This window comes from Scyliorhinus torazame, chromosome 1 (assembly GCF_047496885.1).
Source record: "Scyliorhinus torazame isolate Kashiwa2021f chromosome 1, sScyTor2.1, whole genome shotgun sequence".
Taxonomy (NCBI): Eukaryota; Metazoa; Chordata; class Chondrichthyes; order Carcharhiniformes; family Scyliorhinidae; genus Scyliorhinus; species Scyliorhinus torazame.
This window is the reverse complement of record NC_092707.1, coordinates 144,889,766-144,911,627: the sequence shown is the minus strand read 5'-3', so window position 1 is coordinate 144,911,627 and position 21,862 is coordinate 144,889,766. Positions and strand designations below refer to the sequence as shown.

General features: G+C 45.9%; 1 protein-coding gene across 1 annotated transcript in view; it reads left to right on the top strand.

Moving 5' to 3' along the window:
* Window positions 1–15,889: 15,889 nt before the first annotated feature.
* Window positions 15,890–21,862, top strand: part of LOC140413920 (14-3-3 protein beta/alpha-1-like) — a 64,058-nt gene continuing 58,085 nt past the window's right edge. Inside the window, exon 1 of the mRNA XM_072500941.1 lies at window positions 15,890–16,374. Within this exon, the coding sequence (XP_072357042.1) occupies window positions 16,072–16,374 (303 nt within the window). The 5' untranslated portion in view covers window positions 15,890–16,071. The remainder of the gene's footprint in view (window positions 16,375–21,862) is intronic.

Here is a 21,862-nt window from a genome sequence, read left to right as displayed (position 1 = left end):
AAACCTATCTATCATACATACATAACCATATAATCCCTACAGTGTAGAAGGAAACCATACAGCCCATCGACTCTACACTGACCCTCTGAAAGATCACCCTAACTAGGCCCATTGCCCATCCCTGTAACCCCACCGAAATTAAGGGACAATTTAGCATGGCCAATCCACATAACGTGCACATCTTTAGATTGTGGGAGGAAACCGGAGAAACCCACTCAGGCAGGGGGAGAACGTACAAACTTCACACAGTCACTCAAGGCCGGAATTGTACCTAGGGCCCTGGTGCTATGAGGCAGCAGTGCTAACCACTGTGCCACCGTGTCACCTTATCGCTCAAACATAATCAATAATCGAGCAACCACAGCTCTCCAAGATAGAGAATTCCAAAGATTCACAAGCCTTTGTGTGAAAGCAGTTTATCCTCAAATCAGTCTGAAATGGTTGATCTCTTATTCTGAGATTGTGGTCCCTAGTTTTAAACTCTCCAGATAGGGAACATCCTCCCAGCCTCAATTCTTCTAGATTTTAGGGTGTGCAGGCCTGAGTAAAATCCCCACATCCAAGAGTCAGTCTATAGGACATTAGTTACGCTCCATCTGAGACAAGTACAGGGTGTCTGTACCCTAGCTTCGGTAAAGAGACCAAAACTGGACAGTACAGGTGTGATCTAACCAAGGCCCGATATAATTGGGTTAAGATTTAATTACACCTGCTCTCCAATCCCTTTGCAATAAAGGTCCACGTACTATTTGTGTTCCTAACTGCTTCTGTACCAGCACGTTAATTTTCTGCGATTCAGAGACAAGACACTCAGATTCCTTTGCATACCAACATTTTTTATCCCCTCTTCATAAATAAAATATTGTGCCTTTCTATTTTCATACTTAAGTGGATAACTGCACACTTCCCCAAATTATATTCCATTTTCTGTGTTCTTTGCCCACTCAGTCTATATCCTTTGCAACCTCTTTATGTTGTCCTCGTGGCTTACTTTCCCATCTAACTTTGTATCATCAGCAAACTTGGATATATTACACTCAGTCCCCTCATTAGGTAATTGACATAGATTATAGAATTTACAATGCAGAAGGAGGCCATTCAGCCCTTCGAGTCTGCACCGCCTTTGGAAAGAGCACTCCACTCAAGCCCACTCCTCTGCCCTATCCCCTGTAGCCACCTAAAATGGCTGATTCCCGAGTAGAATGGCCAAGCCCCGATCTAAAATGGCGAACGAAAGAGGCTGATGGGAAAATCAGCCAACAGGACTCAAACGGACAGCTGCAGGCAAAACAGTGTATTCTGCTCTGGGGAAGTCGGCCCAGACCGATACCTGCAACCATTAACAGCACATCAACCCAGCCATCTGCATAGTAAGCAGCCATCCCCGGGAACAATTGCTACACATTAGCAACATAAAGCCGATCCAGACTTCTCGGCACCAGCAGTGGCTGAGACAAAGAAAGGTGGACGACCACCCCCCGATCAAGGAATCGCCCCATTATTGGAGCATATCGAACCAAGTGATTGGGACCAAGTCCAATCACTTGGAACCAGGTTCAAGGTCCGCCCCGAGAGGCGAGAAGCCCCTAGGGACTATAAAAATAGGGGCCAAGTTCAGATCGGCCCTTCTTCTCCTACTCGCAACCTTCAAGAGACCCTTTGACGAAGAACCAAGTAAGTCTTACTCCAGCGATCGCTACCAGATAGGTGTTCCAGACTATCAACCCGTACCAGCCTTTTTGAATCCCGCAGGCCAGACCCAATTCGATAGACCATTCGTTTCTCTGACCTGGTGGGCCATCACCAAAGTTAAGTATTGGCCTTTAGTGGTAGGTAATAGTCTAGAAGTAGGATTATTGTATAATTATTTATTGCTGTATATAATGAATGATCGTTGATTTAACATTTACTAAGTGGTGTGCTGCATTATTAATCATTACTTGAGCTTGAACCACGTGGCGGTATCAGAAAGATACCTGGCGACTCGTGAGCAAAGGTGACAGAATTAGAGCTAATAAAACTAAGGCTAATAAGAGCAACATTTTGGCGACATCCTGACGGACCCAATCTAGAAGTGGAAAACCACTCCGGGAGAACCCAAGAAATTTTGAATTAGAATCCAATTTTAAACAAAAAAACCACAAGTGTTCAAGCGGTTCTGATTAATAATTCATAATTCGGAAGTGTGTGTACGCATGCAAAACTAACAGGGCTATAAGGTAAAACTGATAGATTTTTGTTGCGTCAAAACTGTTGGAAGTCTGTAGTTTCGGAAATTAGCGCAAGCCGTACCGCATCTACGACACCACCTTAGCCCCCTGTTCCAAATTTAACCGAAGCAGGCGAATATGAAAGATGGCCATGCAGGCAATGCAACGCCTCATGAACCCCGAGGAATTTGCGGCCGCAGCGACCAGCAGCAGTAGAGTGGGACAGTGCCCCATTTGGGAAGAGGACATTTGGAAATACCTCAAGGGCAAAGGGTGGCCCATGTGGAATGATTTCTGTAATAATGACAACTCAGGTCCCGGAAGTATAGGGCATACTTGGTGGGAGAACATGAGTGAGATCCATAAAAAGAACTGAGCAAAAGCTCGCAAGCTGATGGCAATTGTGTCCTGTCTGGCACAATTGCGAGGCACAGAGGAGGTCGTCAGGACGCTCCGCAAAGAAGTAGAGGGCATACATCGTATGAGTAAAGTCGATGTATGCGAGGTGGAGAAAGAGAATCTGGAATTAAGGCGGAAATTAGCAGCAAAGGACGAAGAGGTGGCTGACGCCAAACGGGGTCACCAGTCTTGTCTGGCGCATTTGAGTAGTTTCCAGTCCCAGTACGAAAAGGCTTATCAGGACACGCAGCGTGCAGTCCTGGTAAAGAAAGAAACAGAGAAGCAGGTGGAGACACTACAGAAGCAATGTAGTGATCTCAATGCAGCCTTGAGAGCGCTCCACGCTGCAACCACGGAACAAATTAGAGCACCATAGACCATGCGAAGTGCCGAAAGCAAATTGCAGACCTGCAGTCACTGCTTTCTGTCCAGAAGGGATTTCAAGAAACCTTTGGCGAAAAGTTAGACCAGGAAGACGGCCCTGATTGGGAAGAATTACAGGAAACAGCGCAGAGATATGTTCAGGGAACATGTGCGCAGGGAAAGCCCCAAAGGAGAAAAGCACCCCCACCCCCCACACAGCAGGTAGTTCAGGCTCCCATGAACCCTGTAGCAACCCACCGCACAGCCACATCGGACGAGGCGGAATTCCTATATTCCACCCCCCTCACAGTGGCCCAATTACGGGACGCGTGTGCAAAAATCACACCGTTCCTCCCCGCTTCAGACCCACATCATTTCTTTGCCACCGTCAAACATCAGGCGACCATGTACGGCCTGGATGAGAGAGAGCATGTAAAGCTCATGGTTCTAAGTTTGGATCCATCGGTAGCAGCAGCCCTTCCCGACCCACAGAACGTAGGAGAAGGCACCCTTGCAGAAATGCATACCGCAATCCTGGATGCGATCGGGTACAACCGGGGTGACCCCGTAGATGGCCTAAATAAGTGTAGGCAGAAGAAGTCTGAGCACCCCACAGCGTTTGCAGGACGCCTGTGGATTCACTTCGAAGCCATTTTTGGAGACGTAGACCGTGCCCATATGTCCCCAGACAATATGGCCAAATGGACCCGCCCCTTATCTCCCATGCCACAGAGGCAGGACAGAATGCCTGTAGCAGTTATGATCCCTCGGAGGAGGCTCATAACGAGAAGTGGGTGGTTAAAAGATTGTCCCGCGTTTGGGAGCAGTCTGTTCACAATAGACCCGCCGCTAAAACCACCGAGGAAAAGCAAGCTGCCGCAGACATGCAGGCAGTAAAAGCCACACCTCACAACCCCGCCTGGGTAAATGAGGGAAAGAACAGCCCCCAACCCAAGCCACAAGAATGCTACAACTGCGGACAGTTGGGACATTTCGCAAAAGAATGCAATGGCCCCAAAAAGCCACAGAGAGCCCAACAGACAGGCACACTGAGTAAGAAAAAGGCAGAGCCCATCCATAGCGTTAGTGCCCGTTCGGATCAGACGGACTTGACCGGAACGGACTGACGGTGTACGGGCTCCCCCAGTTGGGTCTGCGATACCCTTTGGGATAGGTCAGGACGACCCGTAGTCGCAGCGAAAATTCGGGGACAGCCGATCAAGTTTCTTTGGGACACAGGAGGGTCCCGCACTACCATAAATTCCTCCACCCTTTTTCAGGACACGTGGCCCACTACAGCCACTATCACCCTCAGCGGCTTCACAGGCCACTCACAACAGGGACACATCACAGCCCCTGTACCCATTCAGATAGGAAACATAACCACAAAACACCCCGTAGTTTTAGTCGACCTGCCCCACACAGCAGAACGCATTCTGGGAATCGACTTTATGAATTCCCACCACCTATCCTTCGATCCAGTCAACCAGTGTGTCTGGAAGATGACGAAATCCGCTAGAGCCCCGCAATGCTCAACATAGGGGACTATATGAACAATATTAGCGCAGTAGGCGAGTTTTGGTTCAACCCCACCACACTCAGCACGGGCCGTCAGGTTAGGGCAGTCCTGCAAAAGAACAGGGCAGCATTCGCGACCCACAAGCACGACTGTGGATGGATGACTGGCTCCGTACAAGTAACAGGACCAGACCCTAGACCCCAAAAACAGTACAGATTCCCCCTAGAAGCAGAGGGAGAAATCCTAAAAGTTATAGAGAGCTTATTAGAGCAGGGCGTACTAAGACCGGTAGCCTCTACTAATAATGCCCCGATTTGGCCAGTGAGAAAGCCCGATGGATCATGGCGCTTGACCATCGATTACCGGGAACTCAATAAAGTCACCCCCGCAGCAGCCCCCACCGTAGCAACAAGTCCCGAGACCATGCTCAAACAGGGACTCAATTCCCGATATTTCACGGTTTTGGACGTCAGTAATGGATTCTGGTCCATTCCATTGGCAAAGGCGTGCCAGTATAAATTTGCCTTCACTTTCAGAGCACAGCAGTACACGTGCCTGCCACAAGGCTTCCACAACTCCCCCTCCATTTTCCACCGACAGCTGGCAAATGGACTAGCAAAATGTTCTCGCCCCGAATGTCTGGTACAGTATGTAGATGATCTACTACTGCAGACAGACACCAAGGAAGAGCACATTGAGCTTCTGTCCGAACTCCTGGAATTGTTACATTCCATTGGCTGTAAAGTTAACCCCAAAAAGGCCCAGATTTTGGAAGAAAAAGTGGTATATTTGGGTACAATTATCACACACGGCAAATGCGAGATCGAGCATAAAAGAATTGCCTCGATCGCTAAATTGCCCCTTCCCCTGAACGTTTCAGCCCTCCGGTCGTTTTTAGGATTGGTTGGCTACTGCCGAAACCACATTGACGGTTTCGCCAGCAAGGCAGCGCCCCTCTCAGACCTTCTAAAGAAAGGAGCCCCTGGGAGTGGCTTCCGCAGCATACGGATGCTGTGGAATCATTAAAACAGGCACTCATAGCTGCCCCCGCACTACAAGTTCCCGACCCGCTTTCCCCTTACGCCATAGAGGTAGCGACCACAGACCGCACCCTTTCAGCCGTGCTCCTGCAGGAACGGCATGACCAGCTAAGACCCGTAGCTTATGCCTCCCGGATTTTAGATGCTGTGGAGCAGGGATTTTCAGCCTGTGAGAGGCACCTGCTCGCAGTTTTCTGGGCAGTCCAGTACTTTTCATACATTACTGGACTGAACACCATCAACATTTTGACCGAACACACCCCCACCCAACTTTTGCTGGATGGACGATACCGTCAGCCAAATACGCGCAGCTAGGTGGACCCTTCTCTTGCAAGAACGGGACATCACAGTCAAACGGACAAAGACGCACACATACTTAGCGGACAATTTACAGTACCCCGGAACCCCCCATGAATGTGAAATCATCTCTCCACACCACAACACAGGCCCCTTTATAGCAAAAACACCCCCCCCGGAAAATAGGTAATCCATCTCAGAGCCCCCCTCACCCGGACACGTGTGACCCTATTAAGATTTATGTGGATGGATCGTCCACAGTCTTGATGGGCAACGCATAACAGGTTGCGGGATTTATGTTGAGGACGCGCAGGGACGCGCCCTCGAGGAGATAGCATTAAAACTACCCGGACACTTAGGCGTGCAGGCATCAGAGCTTGCGGCCATCGCGTACATAGTAGACCACACAGATTCCTCCCCCAGACCAGCAGACATATACTCAGACAGCCTATATGTCTGTAACAGCCTCACAGAATTTCTGTCCCTGTGGGAAACAAGAGGATTTGTTTCCGCGGATGGGAAACCCCTCCCCTCAGCCCCAATACTCCGCCATATTTTACAAAAAGCCCAGAACAGGACTTCTGGCATCATAAAGGTCCGCAGCCACCATCGTTCCTCCCCCCCTGGAAATGTAAAAGCCGACGCACTGGCTAAGGCAGGATCCAGGCATGGGTACATTTGGAAACCCCCCGAAAGCGCGCCAGTGAGTGCAGTTCAGGTCACGCAGACTAGGATTGAGGATCTAGTAGAGGCCCAGAAGCAGGATAGCGCTCTCACTGAGATTGTGAAAGGAAAGTTTCCAGCCTCCTACGAGAGGTTCAGAAATACGCTGATCGCACATGGCGGTGTGGTGCTAAAGGACACCCTTTATGTAGTTCCTGAGCAGGATAGGAACCAATTAATTTGTTTATTCCATGATGGTCATGGACACCAGGGAATCCATCCCACTCCAGCCCACCTCAAACAGCTTTGTTGGTGGCCAAATCTCAAAGAAGATGTAAGCCATTACATTGAGAATTGCCTTATCTGTGCGCATAACAACCCCAATAGATATGCCAAAAAGGCCCAACTCAGCCACACCCGACCCGTTAATGGCCCCTGGACTAACCTCCAGATTGATTTTATAGGTCCATTGCCCCCGTGCAGGAATGGCTATAAATATGTTCTGGTGGTCATAGACACTTTTACAAAGTGGGTGGAAGCATTTCCAGCCCCCACCAACACCGCGAAAACCACAGCCAAGATTCTAACCCACCACATCTTTACAAGATGGGGACTCCCCCTCAGTATTGAATTGGACCAAGGTTCTCACTTTACGGGACGGGTCATGCAGAACGTCCTCACGATATTTGGCATCACCCAAAAATTCCACATTGCGTACCACCCACAGTCGAGTGGTATAGTGGAGTGCATGAATCGGACCCTAAAAACCACCCTCCGAAAAAAGGTCCAGCAGAACAACACCACTTGGGACTCAGTCCTCCCTTTTGCACTGATGTTTTTGCGTAACACTGTTTCCACCTCCACAGGTTACACCCCACACACTCTTATGACCAGACGCCCCATGAAAGGGACAGAATACTTGTTAGGTTTAGACCTGACCAGCCCTGAAGTTACGGCCCTCACCCACGAGAAAGCCATGGAGCAATTAGTTGCTAATGTAAAAACGGCTCAGTTAGCTGCCGCAGTTAAATTGGGCACCAAAAAGAAACAGAGCAAGGCCTGTTTTGATAAGGCAGTGCTTGCAACGGAGTATGATATAGGACAGCAAGTGATGTTGTCTGTATATAACCCCAGCACATTCCTGTCTCCAAAATACTCGGGTCCGTACTCCATTACGGATAAAGTAAGCCCATCGGTATACAAAATAAAATACCCGAATGGTAAGACTGCGTGGTTTCATATAAACCAGTTAAAGGCTTATGGAACACAGTCAAACCACGCCCATCACGTCATGCTTGACGCAGCAGCCCACACCCCGCCCACAGCCAACGTAACCAGACCAACCCCCACCACGTCCAGCCCAGACACGGACTCGCCTTCGACTCCACCCCCAAAATCTACACTCCGCCCCGGAACGCCCACAGACTGCCGCAGCAGAGACAGCGACTGTGACTCTGACGATAGCCACAGCACGCCTCCCTACTATCCCCATACAACCGGACCCACACCCAGCGACTCCGACTACGATCCCAGTGATCCCTTCATGATCACTTTTCTAAACAAATCCCACCACCGACCACTGAACCACACGGACGACCCTGACATTGTCCCCACACAACTCGACACAACTCATTGGCACCGCGACAACTCCTACAGACTCGTCCGCAACGACGAAAGCAACCCCAACTCACACCAAGCAGCCCTTTCAGCCCTATTTCACTCCAGAGTTTGGCACCCAGGAGAAGGTGATGACCTCGAGTCCGACTCCCAAGCCGCCAACCCCTTTGCGACCCTGTTCGCAACAGAGAACTGAGGTGTCCACATGATGTTTAAAGGAAACGCTTGGGAGAAGTGTTGTCCTTCCTGATGGAACCTGCAGGATGTTTTATGTTGTTCGTACTTTTGTTTTGTGTTGTTTGTCCGACAGGAGAATTTTTTTCCAGCCGCTTGTTCAGCGGTACCAACTTATCTACAGACACTGGTCAACAGACCACACGCTTGTTCAGTGGAACTAGCTTTTCAGCAGATACCTGCTCGCCAGACGCCCGATCGTAACTGCTCTTCTGATTCAAGGATAGAATCACTATAGCAGGCCCACCACGATGACTACATTTTTGCCCGTTCTTGTCGGTTGCTCAGGCAGTGGAGAAACGGCGTGAGACCCGCCCTACCTGGGGACCCCCCCGTTGGTCATACACACTCGGGTAGGGGAGACACGGCATTGGTAGCTGTCCTACCCGGGGACTCCATCCAATCTTACCCGTCGCGGCCCATACGCACCTCATTTGGCATTTTTCATTTCAAAAAGTTTTTATTTGTTTAGGCGACCTTTAGGTTGCTGCCATATGCTATTTACATCCTGGAACATTTGGATGGTAAATCAGCACTGGTCCGTCATTGGGAAGTGTGCCGTGTCCTAAAATTTGTTTTTAGAAAAAAAAATGAGGGAGTCACACATAGTGACCAATTATAAGGGAATAATTGGCCCCAAAGGACAGACACGCTAACACACCGGATATTAAACCAAGATAGTTACAGATACTATGCTTGTTTTTACACAATTCCAGAGGCTCCAGGACCGGAGAAAACTAAAGAACCCCAGAAGGAAAAGGAAAGAGGACAGCCAGGACAGCCATGAGGACTTCTTTCATCGTGCTCAACATATTTTACATGAACATTTGGTTGCGCGGGAACGCGGACCCCTTACTTCAAACCTCCCTGCCGTTAATGTTTCACTGCCCCACAGTACCCAGAGCCCAGTCACCAGCGACACCACATCATCTTGGTGTGACAGGTTCATAACCTGGTACTCCCTGTCCTACGTGATTGAAGCACTGTTAGCGTTGGCGATACTCTGCTGTGTAGTGCAGACTATGCGCCTCCGCAAATGGAGAAGGAGAGCGTACTGCGCTCGAACCCCGGTATATCGGATCCGATCCCCTATATTCGGTTATGACCAGACCCCCGACCCCCACGACCTAGAACAAAATAATAAAGAACATGCACTTGCGTTTTACTGTAAATAAAAAGATGTACAAAACTTTTCATGAACAAAAAAAAAGTATGATCCTGAGCTTGACTGCCAAGCCAGGAAAGAGTATATTAAATGTTGTGATTGTTGTTGTATGTTTTAGGAAGATAGGATAATGCAATGTTTAGTGAGTATAGTGTATTTAGGTAAAATTAGAGGTTCCAAGTTTTTTTATTTTGTAAATGCATGCCCCTGCCTGACATAGCGCCCTTAGAATTGTTTAGGTAAAAATGTTTTGTGCATAGCTAGGGTCAGAGCAGTGGCCATGTAGGAGGTGTCCCCCCCGGTCAGGGAATGGAAAGAACAAAATTTATGTGATCCTTCACGCTTCGCGTTAGGATCACAAGGAGGAACTGTAGCCACCTAAATGGCTGATGCCCGAGTAAAATGGCCAAGCCCCGATCTAAAATGGCGAACGAAAGAGGCTGATGGGAAAATCAGCCAACAGGACTCAAACGGACAGCTGCAGGCAAAACAGTGTATTCGGCTCTGGGGAAGTCAGCCCAGACCGATACCTGCAACCATTAACAGCACATCAACCCAGCCATCTGCATTTTAATCAGCCATCCCCGGGAACAATTGCTACACATTAGCAACATAAAGCCGATCCAGACTTCTCGGCGCCAGCAGTGGCTGAGACAAAGAAAGGTGGACGACCACCCCCCGATCAAGGAATCGCCCCATTATTGGAGCATATCGAACCAAGTGATTGGGACCAAGTCCAATCACTTGGAACCAGGTACAAGGTCCGCCCCGAGAGGCGGGAAGCCCCTAGGGACGATAAAAATAGGGGCCAAGTTCAGATCGGCCCTTCTTCTCCTACTCGCAACCTTCAAGTGATCCTTCGACGAAGAACCAAGTAAGTCTTACTCCAGCGATCGCTACCACATAGGTGTTCCAGACTATCGACCCGTACCAGCCTTTTTGAATCCCGCAGGCCAGACCCAATTCGAAAGACCATTCGTTTCCCTGACCTGGTGGGCCATCACCAAAGTTAAGTATTGGCCTTTAGTGGTAGGTAATCGTCTAGAAGTAGGATTATTGTATATGTATTTATTGCTGTATATAATAAATGATCGTTGATTTAACATTTACTAAGCGGTGTGCTGCCTTATTAATCATTACTTGAGCTTGAACCACTTGGCGGTATCAGAAAGATACCTGGCGACTCGTGAGCAAAGGTGACAGAATTAGAGCTAATAAAACTAAGGTTAATAAGAGCAACACCCCGTAACCCAACTTAACCTTTTTGGACACTAAGGGCAATTTAGCGTGGCCAATCCACCTAACCCGCACATCTTTCGACTGTGGGAGGAAATCGGAGCACCCGGAGGAAACCCACGCAGACACGGGGAGAACGTGCGGACTCCGCACAGACAGTGACCCAAGCCGGGAATCGAACCTGGTGCCCTGAGCTGTGAAGCAACTGTGTTAACCACTGTGCTACCGAGATGCCCATACTGTAGTTCAGGCAATGATCCTTGCAATATTTCATTAGTTACATCCTACCACTTGAAAATGATTGGTTCAATCTTACTGTTTTCTGTTCATTAACCTATCCCCGGATGTGCTAATATATTACCCTCAATCTCATGATTTTTAATTTTGGGTAATTACTTCTAATGTGGCACTTTATTGAATATTTTTCTAAAATCTAAAGATACTACATCCACTTATTTTCTCCCTTATCATAGAATCCCTACAATGCAGAAAGGGGCCATTCGGCCCATTGAGCCTGCCCCTACTCTCCAAAAAAACACCTTACCTAGGCCCATGCCCCCATCCTATCATCGCAACCCCACTTACCATTTTGGGCACTAAGGGGCAATTTAACATGGCCAATCCACCCTACCCTATCTACTAGTTATACCCTCAAAAATCTCCCTCACAGATTTGTTTTTCTTTTCATAAATCCATTTGGTCTCTGCGTAATTGTATTACGATTTCCCAAGTGCCCTGTTATAACATTCCCAATAGTAGAGTTTTCCGACCACTGATGTCAGGCTAACGGTTTAGAGTTCCTCTTTTTTCTTTCCCTCTTTTCTTGAATCATGGGATTGGGGTTACATTTGCGACCTTCCATTCCTGGGGTTTTCTAGAAGCTCAGGAATTCTGAAAGATCAATGCATCCTCCTCTTTGGATTTTATCAGTTCCAAAGGATTTTTGGGGGTAATTTTCAGATCTGGCCCGCTGCAGGAATTGTCGCAGTGTGGGACTGACAATTTAAAAGACACAAAAAAGTCAGCTGACCTCGGGAGGGAATTTCCAGCCCTGGGCAGGTGGGACTGGAAAATCACATTCATTGACTTTTAAAACCTTTCATTTCTCTAATGCTTTATTTACTAATTTCTCTAAATTTCTCATTCAGACTTGGTTCCCTACAATTCCTGGAATACCTTGGGTCTTCTTTGAAAAAGGTATTCGAAAAAGGAAAAAGGGTGGCACGGTAGCACTGTGGTTAGTACTGCTGTTTTGCAGCGCCAGGGTACCAGGTTCGATTCCCGGCTTGGGTCACTGTCTGTGTGGAGTCTGCACGTTTTCCCCGTGTCTGTGTGGGTTTCCTCCGGGTGCTCCGGTTTCCTCCCACAAGTCCCGAAAGACATGCTGTTAGGTGAATTGAACATTCTGAATTCTCCCTCAAGTGTACCCGAACAGGCGCCGGAATGTGACGACTAGGGGATTTTCACAGTAACTTCATTGCAGTGTTAATGTAAGCCTACGTGTGACAATAATAAAGATTATTGTTATTATTTCTTCAATGTCTCTGCCATTTCCTATTCCCATTATAATTTCATGAGTGGCACAGTGGTTAGCACTGCTGCCCCACAGCGCCAGTGACTCGGGTTCAATTCCAGCCTTGAGTGACTGTGTGGAGTTTCCCCTTGTCTATGTGGGTTCCCTCTGGGTGCTCCGGTTTCCTCTCACAGTCCAAAGATGTGCTGGTTAGGTGGATTGGCCATGTTAAATTGCCCCTTTGTGTCCAAAGATGTGCAGGTTATGTGGGGTTATGGGGATAGGGTGGGGGAGTGGGCTTAGATAGGGTGCTCATTCGGAGCGTCAGTGCTGACTCGGTGAGATGAATGGCCTCTTTCTGCACTGTAGGGATTCTGTGGACATTTCCCATCATTTTATTTTCACTTATTTTCTTTTCACAGAAACTTTTAGAATCTTTTTTGGGTCTCTTGCTAGTTTGCTCATTCTCTTTTTATTTTCTTTATCAATTTCTTGGTCATCCTTTGCTGATTTCTCGAACCTTTCCATTCCTCATACTTACCATCCTTTTGACAACATTACAAGCCTTTTCCTTTAATCTAATGCTAACTTTAAAGTCTCTCATTAGCCATAGTTGCACAGTGTCCCAGGAGGGAATTGATGCACAATTTGTGGCAGAGGTAGAAATTGATCGCATTAGTATACCTGATGTCTAACTGGAAGAAATTGCAGATCATCGATGACTGCGTGGCTGTCAAGCAGAATGATAACACAGAATTATGCAGAGGTTGAGAGAAGTGTGGGGTGGTAGATCTGGATGTTATGAATCGATCTGTGGAACCTGACCTTATGTGTTTGGATGATTAAAAAACAGATTCTTGGAATGGGAGCTGGCTGGGCCAGCATTTATTGCTCATCCCTAATTGCCCTTCAGAAGGTTGTGATGAGCTGCCTTCTTAAACTGCTGCAGTCCATGTGGTGTAGGTAGAACCACAGTACTGTTATGGAGGGAGTTCCAGGATTTTAACCCAATGAGTGAATATATTTCCAAGTCAGGATGGTGTATGTCTTGGAGGGGAATTGCCAGGTGCTGGTGTTCCCATGTGTCTGTTGTCCTTATCCTTCTCGATGGTAGTGGTTATGGGTTTGGAACGTGCTGCCTATGGAGCCTTGGTGAATTCCTGCACTGCATCTTTTGCCAAGGATGTAGGTAGGGAAAGGATTGGAGAAGGGTGGGATAGGATGCAATTGTCCGGGATATGTTTCAATCATTTCCTCTTTTCAGATATATTCGCTACCTGTATTCTCATTGTCTAAGTGTTATGCTGAGTGACATAGGCAACCATGGTCTTCCAAATTTTCTGATCATAGCAACAGTGAATGGTCTCATTGTTGGAGTTCTAGTTAAGCCAATCTTTAATGTCGTCTAGCTACTTCTTTCACTGTCAAGTCGCTTGCTCTTCCGTTAATCCTTCAGGTAGTAATCAGGCATTCCAACTCTTCAGCACAGACAACATATGAACTTACAAATTAGGTGCAGAAGTAGGCTATTCGGCTCCTCGAGCCTGCTATGCCATTCAATAAGATCATGCTTGATCTTGTCTGCTTGTAACCTCAACCCCACATCCTGCCTACCCGCCAGATAACCTTTCACCCCTTGTTAAGATTCTATCTAGCTCTGCTTTAAAAATATTCAAAGACTCTGCTTCCACTACCTTTTGTGGAAGAGAATTCCAGAGACTCGCGAACCTCTGAGGGAAGAAAATTCTCCTCATCTCGGTCTTAAATGAGCTGAAGAACTCAATGAGTCTTCTTTTGATATGAAAATGTAGTCTTGTTCTGCCTGATGAAAAACTGAACATTCAACAATGTCTTTATGAATAGAGTATAGGTGGGGCAGCATGGTGGTGTAGTGGTTAGCACTTCTGCCTATGGTACTGGGTACCCATGTTCGATCCTGGCCCTGAGTCACTGTCCGTGTGGAGTTTGCACATTCTCCCCGTGTCTGCGTGGGTTTCACCCCCACAACCCCAAAGATATGCAGGTTAGGTGGATCGGCCACACTAAATTGCCCTTAATTGGAAAAAATAATTGAGTACTCTAAATTTATTTTAAAAAATGAATAGAGCATAGATTTGTTTCCTGCACATTCATGCTAGTATCTAAGAGTTTAATGAATGAGAATTTGGTGATTCACTAAATGTAGCTGAGGCTAGAGACACACAGTAACACTTTATGCATTACAATCTCCCATCCGTCCCAACTCGTTCAGTTTTATGTAATTCAGGTTTCATCTGTGTACCAGGTGACAATTGACAGGCTGTTTGATGTGAGACATCAAATTAAGCTCAATTCCATTATTATCCACCATCCCCAGACACATTTTTTGGCACAAATCACCAGCTGGTTATTAGTTGTAGGTCCTGCCTACTTGGTTCCCCTCCCTATCCCAAAGCAAAGGGACCAATTCTTACAAGCCTACTTCTGCATTAGCTGAGGACTTAACATCAAACCTGACATTTTGTTTGCCTCCATTTCTTGCTTGCTTGCAAATGCACCAGTTGGGTTATGGGAGAGCTTCTGCAGCATTTTATAATATTGACTGAACAGCCCTGCAAAAGAACATACACACACCACACTTGCTATATGATAACATTAAATGAGGATGGTAGCATAGTGGCAATGTTATTTGGACTGGTAATCCGGAGGCCTGGCTGAGTGCTCTGGAGACACGAGCTCATAAGACCATATGAAATAGGAACAGGAGTAGGCCATTCAGCTGATCTAACACTCTCAAAGTCCACTTTCGTGCCTTATCTCCGTAATCCTTAATTCCCCTACTGATTACAAACCGATTGATGTCAGCCTTGAAAATGTTCAAGGAGTCAGCCTCCACATGAACTGGGGGAATTAAAATTCATCTAATTAATAAACCTGGAATAAATCACTTTAATAATGATCATGAAACTACTGATTGTCATAAAAACTGAGTTGGTTCTCTAATTTCTTCAGGGGAGGAAATCTGCCATCCACACCCCATCTGGCCTACATGCGACTCCAGAGCCCCAGCAATGTGGTTGACTCAACTGACCTCTGAAGTGACCCAGCAATCCACTCATTTGTATGAGCACAGGAAAAAAAAAAGCAGTGTGTGCCGTACACCACCACGTGGACTGCAGCGGTTCAAGAAGGCAGCTGGCCGCCACCTTCGCAAGGATAATGAGATAGATAGGTTCTTGATTAATAAAGGGATCAGGGGTTATGGGGAGAAGGCAGGAGAATGGGGATGAGAAAATATCAGCCATGATTGAATGAATGGTGGAGCAGACTTGATGGGCTGACTGGCCTAATTCTGCTCCTATGTCTTATGGTCTTATGAGGGGATGGGGCAACAAATGGTCAAAAGCTTACATCCCAGAAAGGACAAATTACAACAACCACAACAAAAGATAAATAAATGTCCGAATTTCAAATAACTCAAATCACAAACAAAAAAATTAATGTCCAAAACTCAAGTCACCATTTGGAATCATGACTCAGGTGGGTCAAGTCTTTCTGCAGTTCTTTTGGGCCACTCAATGACGTCAGCCTTGGGCACGGGCGGGGGGGAGAAAGAGGGGCGGCGGCCGGAGCGGCGCATGCGCATACACGGTCTCCGGGGGGGGGGGAGAAAGACACCTCAACCGCCATTTGGTTTCGAGCAGCCGAGTGAGAAAGAGAGCGAGAAAGTGAAAGAGAGCCGGCGGCCCCTCCGAATTTGAATAGTCACCGCTGAACCGGGAAGAAGAAACATTAAACAAAGGGAGGGTTTATTTGAACGAAAAAGCAGGTTGGCCATGGATAAGAACGAGCTGGTGCAGAAAGCTAAGCTGTCGGAGCAGGCGGAGCGCTACGAGGACATGGCGGCCGCGATGAAGGCGGTCACCGAGTGGGGCGAGGAGCTGTCAAACGAGGAGCGGAACCTGCTCTCGGTCGCCTACAAGAACGTGGTGGGGGCCCGCCGCTCGGCCTGGCGGGTCATCTCGAGCATCGAGCAGAAAACCGGCGAGGGTGGCGGCAGCGAGAAGAAGCTGCATATGGTGAAGGAGTACCGGGAGAAGGTGGAGGCTGAGCTCCGGGAGATCTGCAGTGATGTCCTGGTGAGGAGAAAAGGGGGAGGGGGCGATTTACACACACACACACACACACACACGTTCAATTTAATCACCCGAAAAGGTGTAAGAGAGGTTTCAACGAGCACCCCACTCCCCGACATATTGGAAAGCTGGTTAATTGACCATCCGCTTGCTCCAAAGCGGCTCCTCTTCCTCGCCCCATCACCACCACCATTCAGACACGAGTAACCTGTAGAAAATGGAGGAGAGTACAACCTTTCCACTGCATTGAGCTGCGGTTGTCGGGCGGGGTGGGCGGTTGGAAGCGCCAACGTACAACCCCAGCCAACACGTTCTTCTCAGCATCTTGTGTGCTCACGCTGCTGGTCTTTGCCCGAAAGAAATAAAATTCAAGATTCAACCATCCGGATGTGAGATTGTTAAGCTGTGGCACATTTCATTCATTTTGGAACGAAACGTTGATTTTTGAAAAAATTAATGGCCCTTTTTTTGATATAAACGCGGCTACGTTTTCTCTCTCTAAATATGAAGCAATTTTGTCCCTGCTTGCGATTTACCAGATCGCAACACGGGGACGACGACATTGGGCAGACGTGGAGATTTGGGGTCGGGTAGGCTGCCATTAAATGGGCAAATTGTCATCCCCATGGGGAAAATAAGAGTGCCTTGCTTTATTAGCAAGTTGGCGTTAGCTGTGTCTGATGGTACAGGAATGATGAGCTCTGTGAACATTTTCTTGCATATACCCACCCCCATGCAGGTGACCTCTTCAGAGGTCATTGTAGCTTTGCTCACCACGTTGGTGGGTCAGGGTGAATTGCTAATTCATTAAAAAATGATTTTAATGTTGCCACTTGGGCTCGAGATTAGAAATTTACCTGTTGGAGAGGTGGTAATTTGCCTGTGACATTTTATATTATAAACTGCCATTGACAACTAGAAGGTTAGGGACAGCATAAAACTAAACGAAAGGGCTTACAAAAATGCAAGACATAACAGATCCAGACGAATGGGATAATGCAAGGGTCCCAAAGCAGTTTATAAGAGCTCCTAAACGGGATTCTAAAAGGAAACTTGCAAGGGACATCAGAATCAATAAGAAGAATTGTTTTAGTTATATAAAGGGAAAGCAGATGGTAAAGAACAATGTAGGCCCACTAAAAGCTGAAAATCGAGATATTGCCAGTGATAATGGGGAAATGGCAGACATGTTAAACAATTACTTTGCCTCGGTGTTTACAGTAGAGTCCTGAGTGCATTAAGTCCCTGCCCTCTATCAACTATTAACTTTTTCAGGACTTACAGCACGCAGCTGTAAGTGCAGCATAAGTAACGAGGAAATTAATGGAACTAAAGAGTGACAAATCTCCAGGAGCACATTGTAAGTGCCCTAACTGTAATCTTCCAGAGTTCTCTAGGTTCAGGAGTAGTCCCTCTGGATTGGAAAATTGTACGTCACTCCACTTTTTAAGAAGGGGGAACCCAGGGAATTACAGATCAGTTAGCCTAACACCTGGTGGGAAAATTGCTGGAGTCTATAATCTGGGATGGGGTAACTGAACACCTTGAAAATTTTAGGTCGATCAGGGAGAGCCAGCATGGATTTGTTAAGGAAAGGTCATGCCTGACTAATCTTATTGATTTTTTTGAAGAGGTGTCTAAGGTAGTGGATCGGGGAATGTCTGGATGTCATTTATATGGACTTCCAGAAGGCATTTGATAAAGTCCCACACAAGTGACTGTTAACTAAGGTGGAAGCCCACGGAGCTGAGGGCAAATTATTGACATGATTAGGAAATTGGTTGAGTGGCAGGTGATAATGGGTAAGTACTCTAATTGGTAGGAGGTGCCTAGTGGTGTACCACAGGGATCTGTGGGTGCCCTCATTTATTCACACTATTCATTGATGACTTGAACGCTGGCATAGAAAGTCATGTATCTAAATGTGTGGATGATACAAAGTTAGGTGGCATTGTAGACCGTCTAGATAATGGCATAAAATAGCAAGGAGATATTGACAGACTAGGTGAATGGGCAAGATTGTGTCAGATGTAATTTAGTGTAAGCAAGTTTGAGGTTATCCATTTTGGATCAAAAAAGGATGGAGCAGTGTACTTCCTAAATGGAAAGAGGTTAGGTACAGTGGATGTCCAAAGATACCTTTTTGGGGAGGGGAGGGGGAGGGGGGGGGGGCGGTTTCATGTGCATATGTCGTTAATATGCCAGGAACAAGTACAAATAATAATGAAAAAGACTAATGCAATGCTAGACTTTATATCTAGAGGATTGAAATTTTGGTTATGCTGTAGCTATACAAACCCTTGGTTAGACCCCACTTTGAGTACTGTGAGCAGTTCTGGCCTCACACCATAGGAAGGATATTTTGGCCATGGAGGGAGTGCACCGTAGGTTTACAAAAAGAATACCTGGGTTATAGTGGTTGAGTTACAAGGAGAGATTGCTCAAATTAGAACTGTTTTTGCTAGAATTTAGAAGGTTAAGGGATGATCAAAGTATTCAAGCTATTAACAGGGTAGATAAAGATAAACTATTTCCACTAGTTGGAGATTCGACAACTAGGGGGCATAGTCTAAAAATTAGGGCTAGACCATTCAGGAGAGTGTTGGGAAGAACTTCTTCACTCAAAGGGTGGTAGGGGTTTGGAACTCTCCCACAAACAGCAGTTGAAGCTAGAACAGTTAATTTTAAATCTGAGTGAGAGATTTTTGTTAAGCAAAGACGTTAAGGGATATGGGCTAAACGCAGGTGTATGGAGTTAGGTCACAGATTAGCCACGATCTCTTTGAATGGCGGGACAGTCTCGGGGCTGAATGGCCTATTCCTGTTCCTAATAGAGGTGGCTATACACACAAAACAATTGGTTGTGCATTGAGTCTCCAACTAAACTGGCATGCATTTTGTTCCAGTAATGTACTGTTTGAATAGCCAATCCCAAGATTATTCATGAGAAACTTCCAGCCTTGTGTCAAATTTTTAATCATGCATGCTTTTAGATTATTTAATGAAAAGTTCTCTATTCTCAGACTAAAAGCAAACTACCGTCTTATCTATGTACGTTTGCTAGTGTTATATTGGATCTGTATTAAAGATGATAAACTGTTGTTTAGCTATCTAGATACAGGTTTAAATGTAATGGAAAACTAAAATTAAAATACTAGCATTGATTGCGTTGACTTTGTGACGTTTAGCATTAGATCCAAGTTGGAAGGGGAGTAGGGGACTTGGCCAAATATGCTGTTGAAGTGTTTATGAAAGAATCTTGAAAGTGTGGAGAGCTGCAGCAAAAGAGGTGAATAACGGTGTGTTTAAGGATTATACGGGGACCGGTTCTGCCATTGTTGGTAAAGTGTGGGGAATTATATAGAATAGTGTTGGAGGAAAAAAGGGTGTAGAAAGGGTTTGAGGATGTTGCAAACATAAGTGGAGGAATTGTGGTAGAGAGATTCAAGGCAAGAATAATCATGTTGAAGTTGATAAGATGGGGAGCCAGGATATGTTTGACTTTTAGGAGGATTTTGAATGGTATGGAATGCAGGCAACCATGATGTAGGAGGGGTTTTAAACACTTTGGGGGGGGGGGGGGGCTGCTATTGAGGACAGTTGATGAGGGCACTTGCAATTTTGCACCAATAGATGACTGTCATTCCTTCCTATATTCAGTAAAATATATACTGTAACGGTGCACAAATGCAGTCCAAAGATGTGCGGGATAGGTGGATTGGCCATGCTAAATTGTAATTAGTTTCCAAAGGTTAGGTGGGGTTACAGGGATAGGGTGGGGTAGTGGCCCTGGACAGGGTGCTCTTTTAGAGGGTTGATGCAGACTCAATGGGCTGAATTGCCTTCTTCGGCACTGCAGGGATTCTTTGATTGTATGAAATTAGCTTGTCTGTGATGAAGGTAAAGAATAAGTGACTTTGGGCATTAGATAATTAGTAACCTCTCTTTATAGATGTGTGCCCAATTGTGTTAGCACTTTAATTTAAAACCGCTTCTGTTGTACAAGTAAAAATTAATTACAATATTTTAAAGCATTTGATATGCTGAGCAAGAAATTCCATCAACCGGAATCTGCCAAACTCTCTACATTTGGAGATTTGTAGATTTGAGCTTTTTGCTAACCTGGGTGGAGAGTACTTGAATTTTAAACTTTTTTCTGATTGTTGGGCTGCAGCTTCATAAATGACTAATATTTCACTCAAGTGCTCCTTGTTCACATATGATCAACACTGAGTGCTGATCCTACACATTCGGTGCTGACAAGTTGTACAATTGTGGGGTATTACAGCCATGCCAGATCTTCTCACCCAATATGTACAGTCTCTGATTTTCTGACAAGGGATACTGGATAGTGATCAGAAGTAAACATTTTGGCTCCCACTCCTTCCCAGCTGAACGATTGAGGTCAATGGTAACCCTCAGCTGCTGTCCAGGCTAAGTTTAGTTGGCCGTGCATTAATTAGGGACTAAATCTTATTCTTTCCTAGCCAGTTTTCCCCGCATATTGTAGATTTATCAATTGTATAGATATTTATTTCAAGTCTAGATATAATATTTAAATAAGCTAGGATTTTGTTGGCATCCTTTTATGGATGAATTTGGGTTGTATGATCTCTGCAAATAATGTAGACTTCCAAAGTATTGTTTGCACCCCCTTTGATTTTATTCACTGATTTGTGTCACTAAGTCATTTTATTCCTGGGTGAGAGGTGGGCAGATAACCCACTCTCCGATCTTCTTCAATGCTTCCTTGTATTCACCAGTAGTCTTCAATAGAGCCCTAAAATCCACTGAATTTTAAATTTTGTTTTGAAATAATAAGTTGGAAGTAACTAACATTGTCTTTGTCCCTATCATTATGTCAAACTCCAGACTTAAAATGTTTCTCTCTTTCTGGCTCTCAGGAGTTATAGATCAACTTATATTTATTAATTAGCATAGACCCTGTGCAAGGTTCTTATTTGAGATGGTACTCCAGGGTCACAGTTTGGAGCATTTATGATCTCTTGTAGGCCATAATTGCACTCTTTATTTTGCTCTTTGTTAAAAGAAGTTTGGACATGCATATTTTCTGGCTGTTGATCAGGCAAGCTATGGAACAATAGGTTAGGTCACAGTTCTTTGGGGGGTGGGGGGGGGGGGGGGGGGCGGGGAGGGGGAAGGGAAGAGAGTGTGTCTCGCAGACAACCTCCAGTAGCATTGCATTATATAGAATGTACATATTAATGTTGTACTGCCATATATGGCAATACCAAATGTTATTGTCAAATGTCTTAAATATTAAATGTCAGCTTTGGACCAATTTTTTTGGGGGGGAATATTTTATTAAGGTTTATTAATATTTTATTTATTTTATTTTATTATATATAATTGTAAACAATTTTTAAGAGGAAAAAAACAACAGAACAGATAATGGCCACCCAACCAACAACCAAACCAGCCAATGTGGCTTACATACACAGTCCCCCAATCCTCCCTTTCCCATTAACTA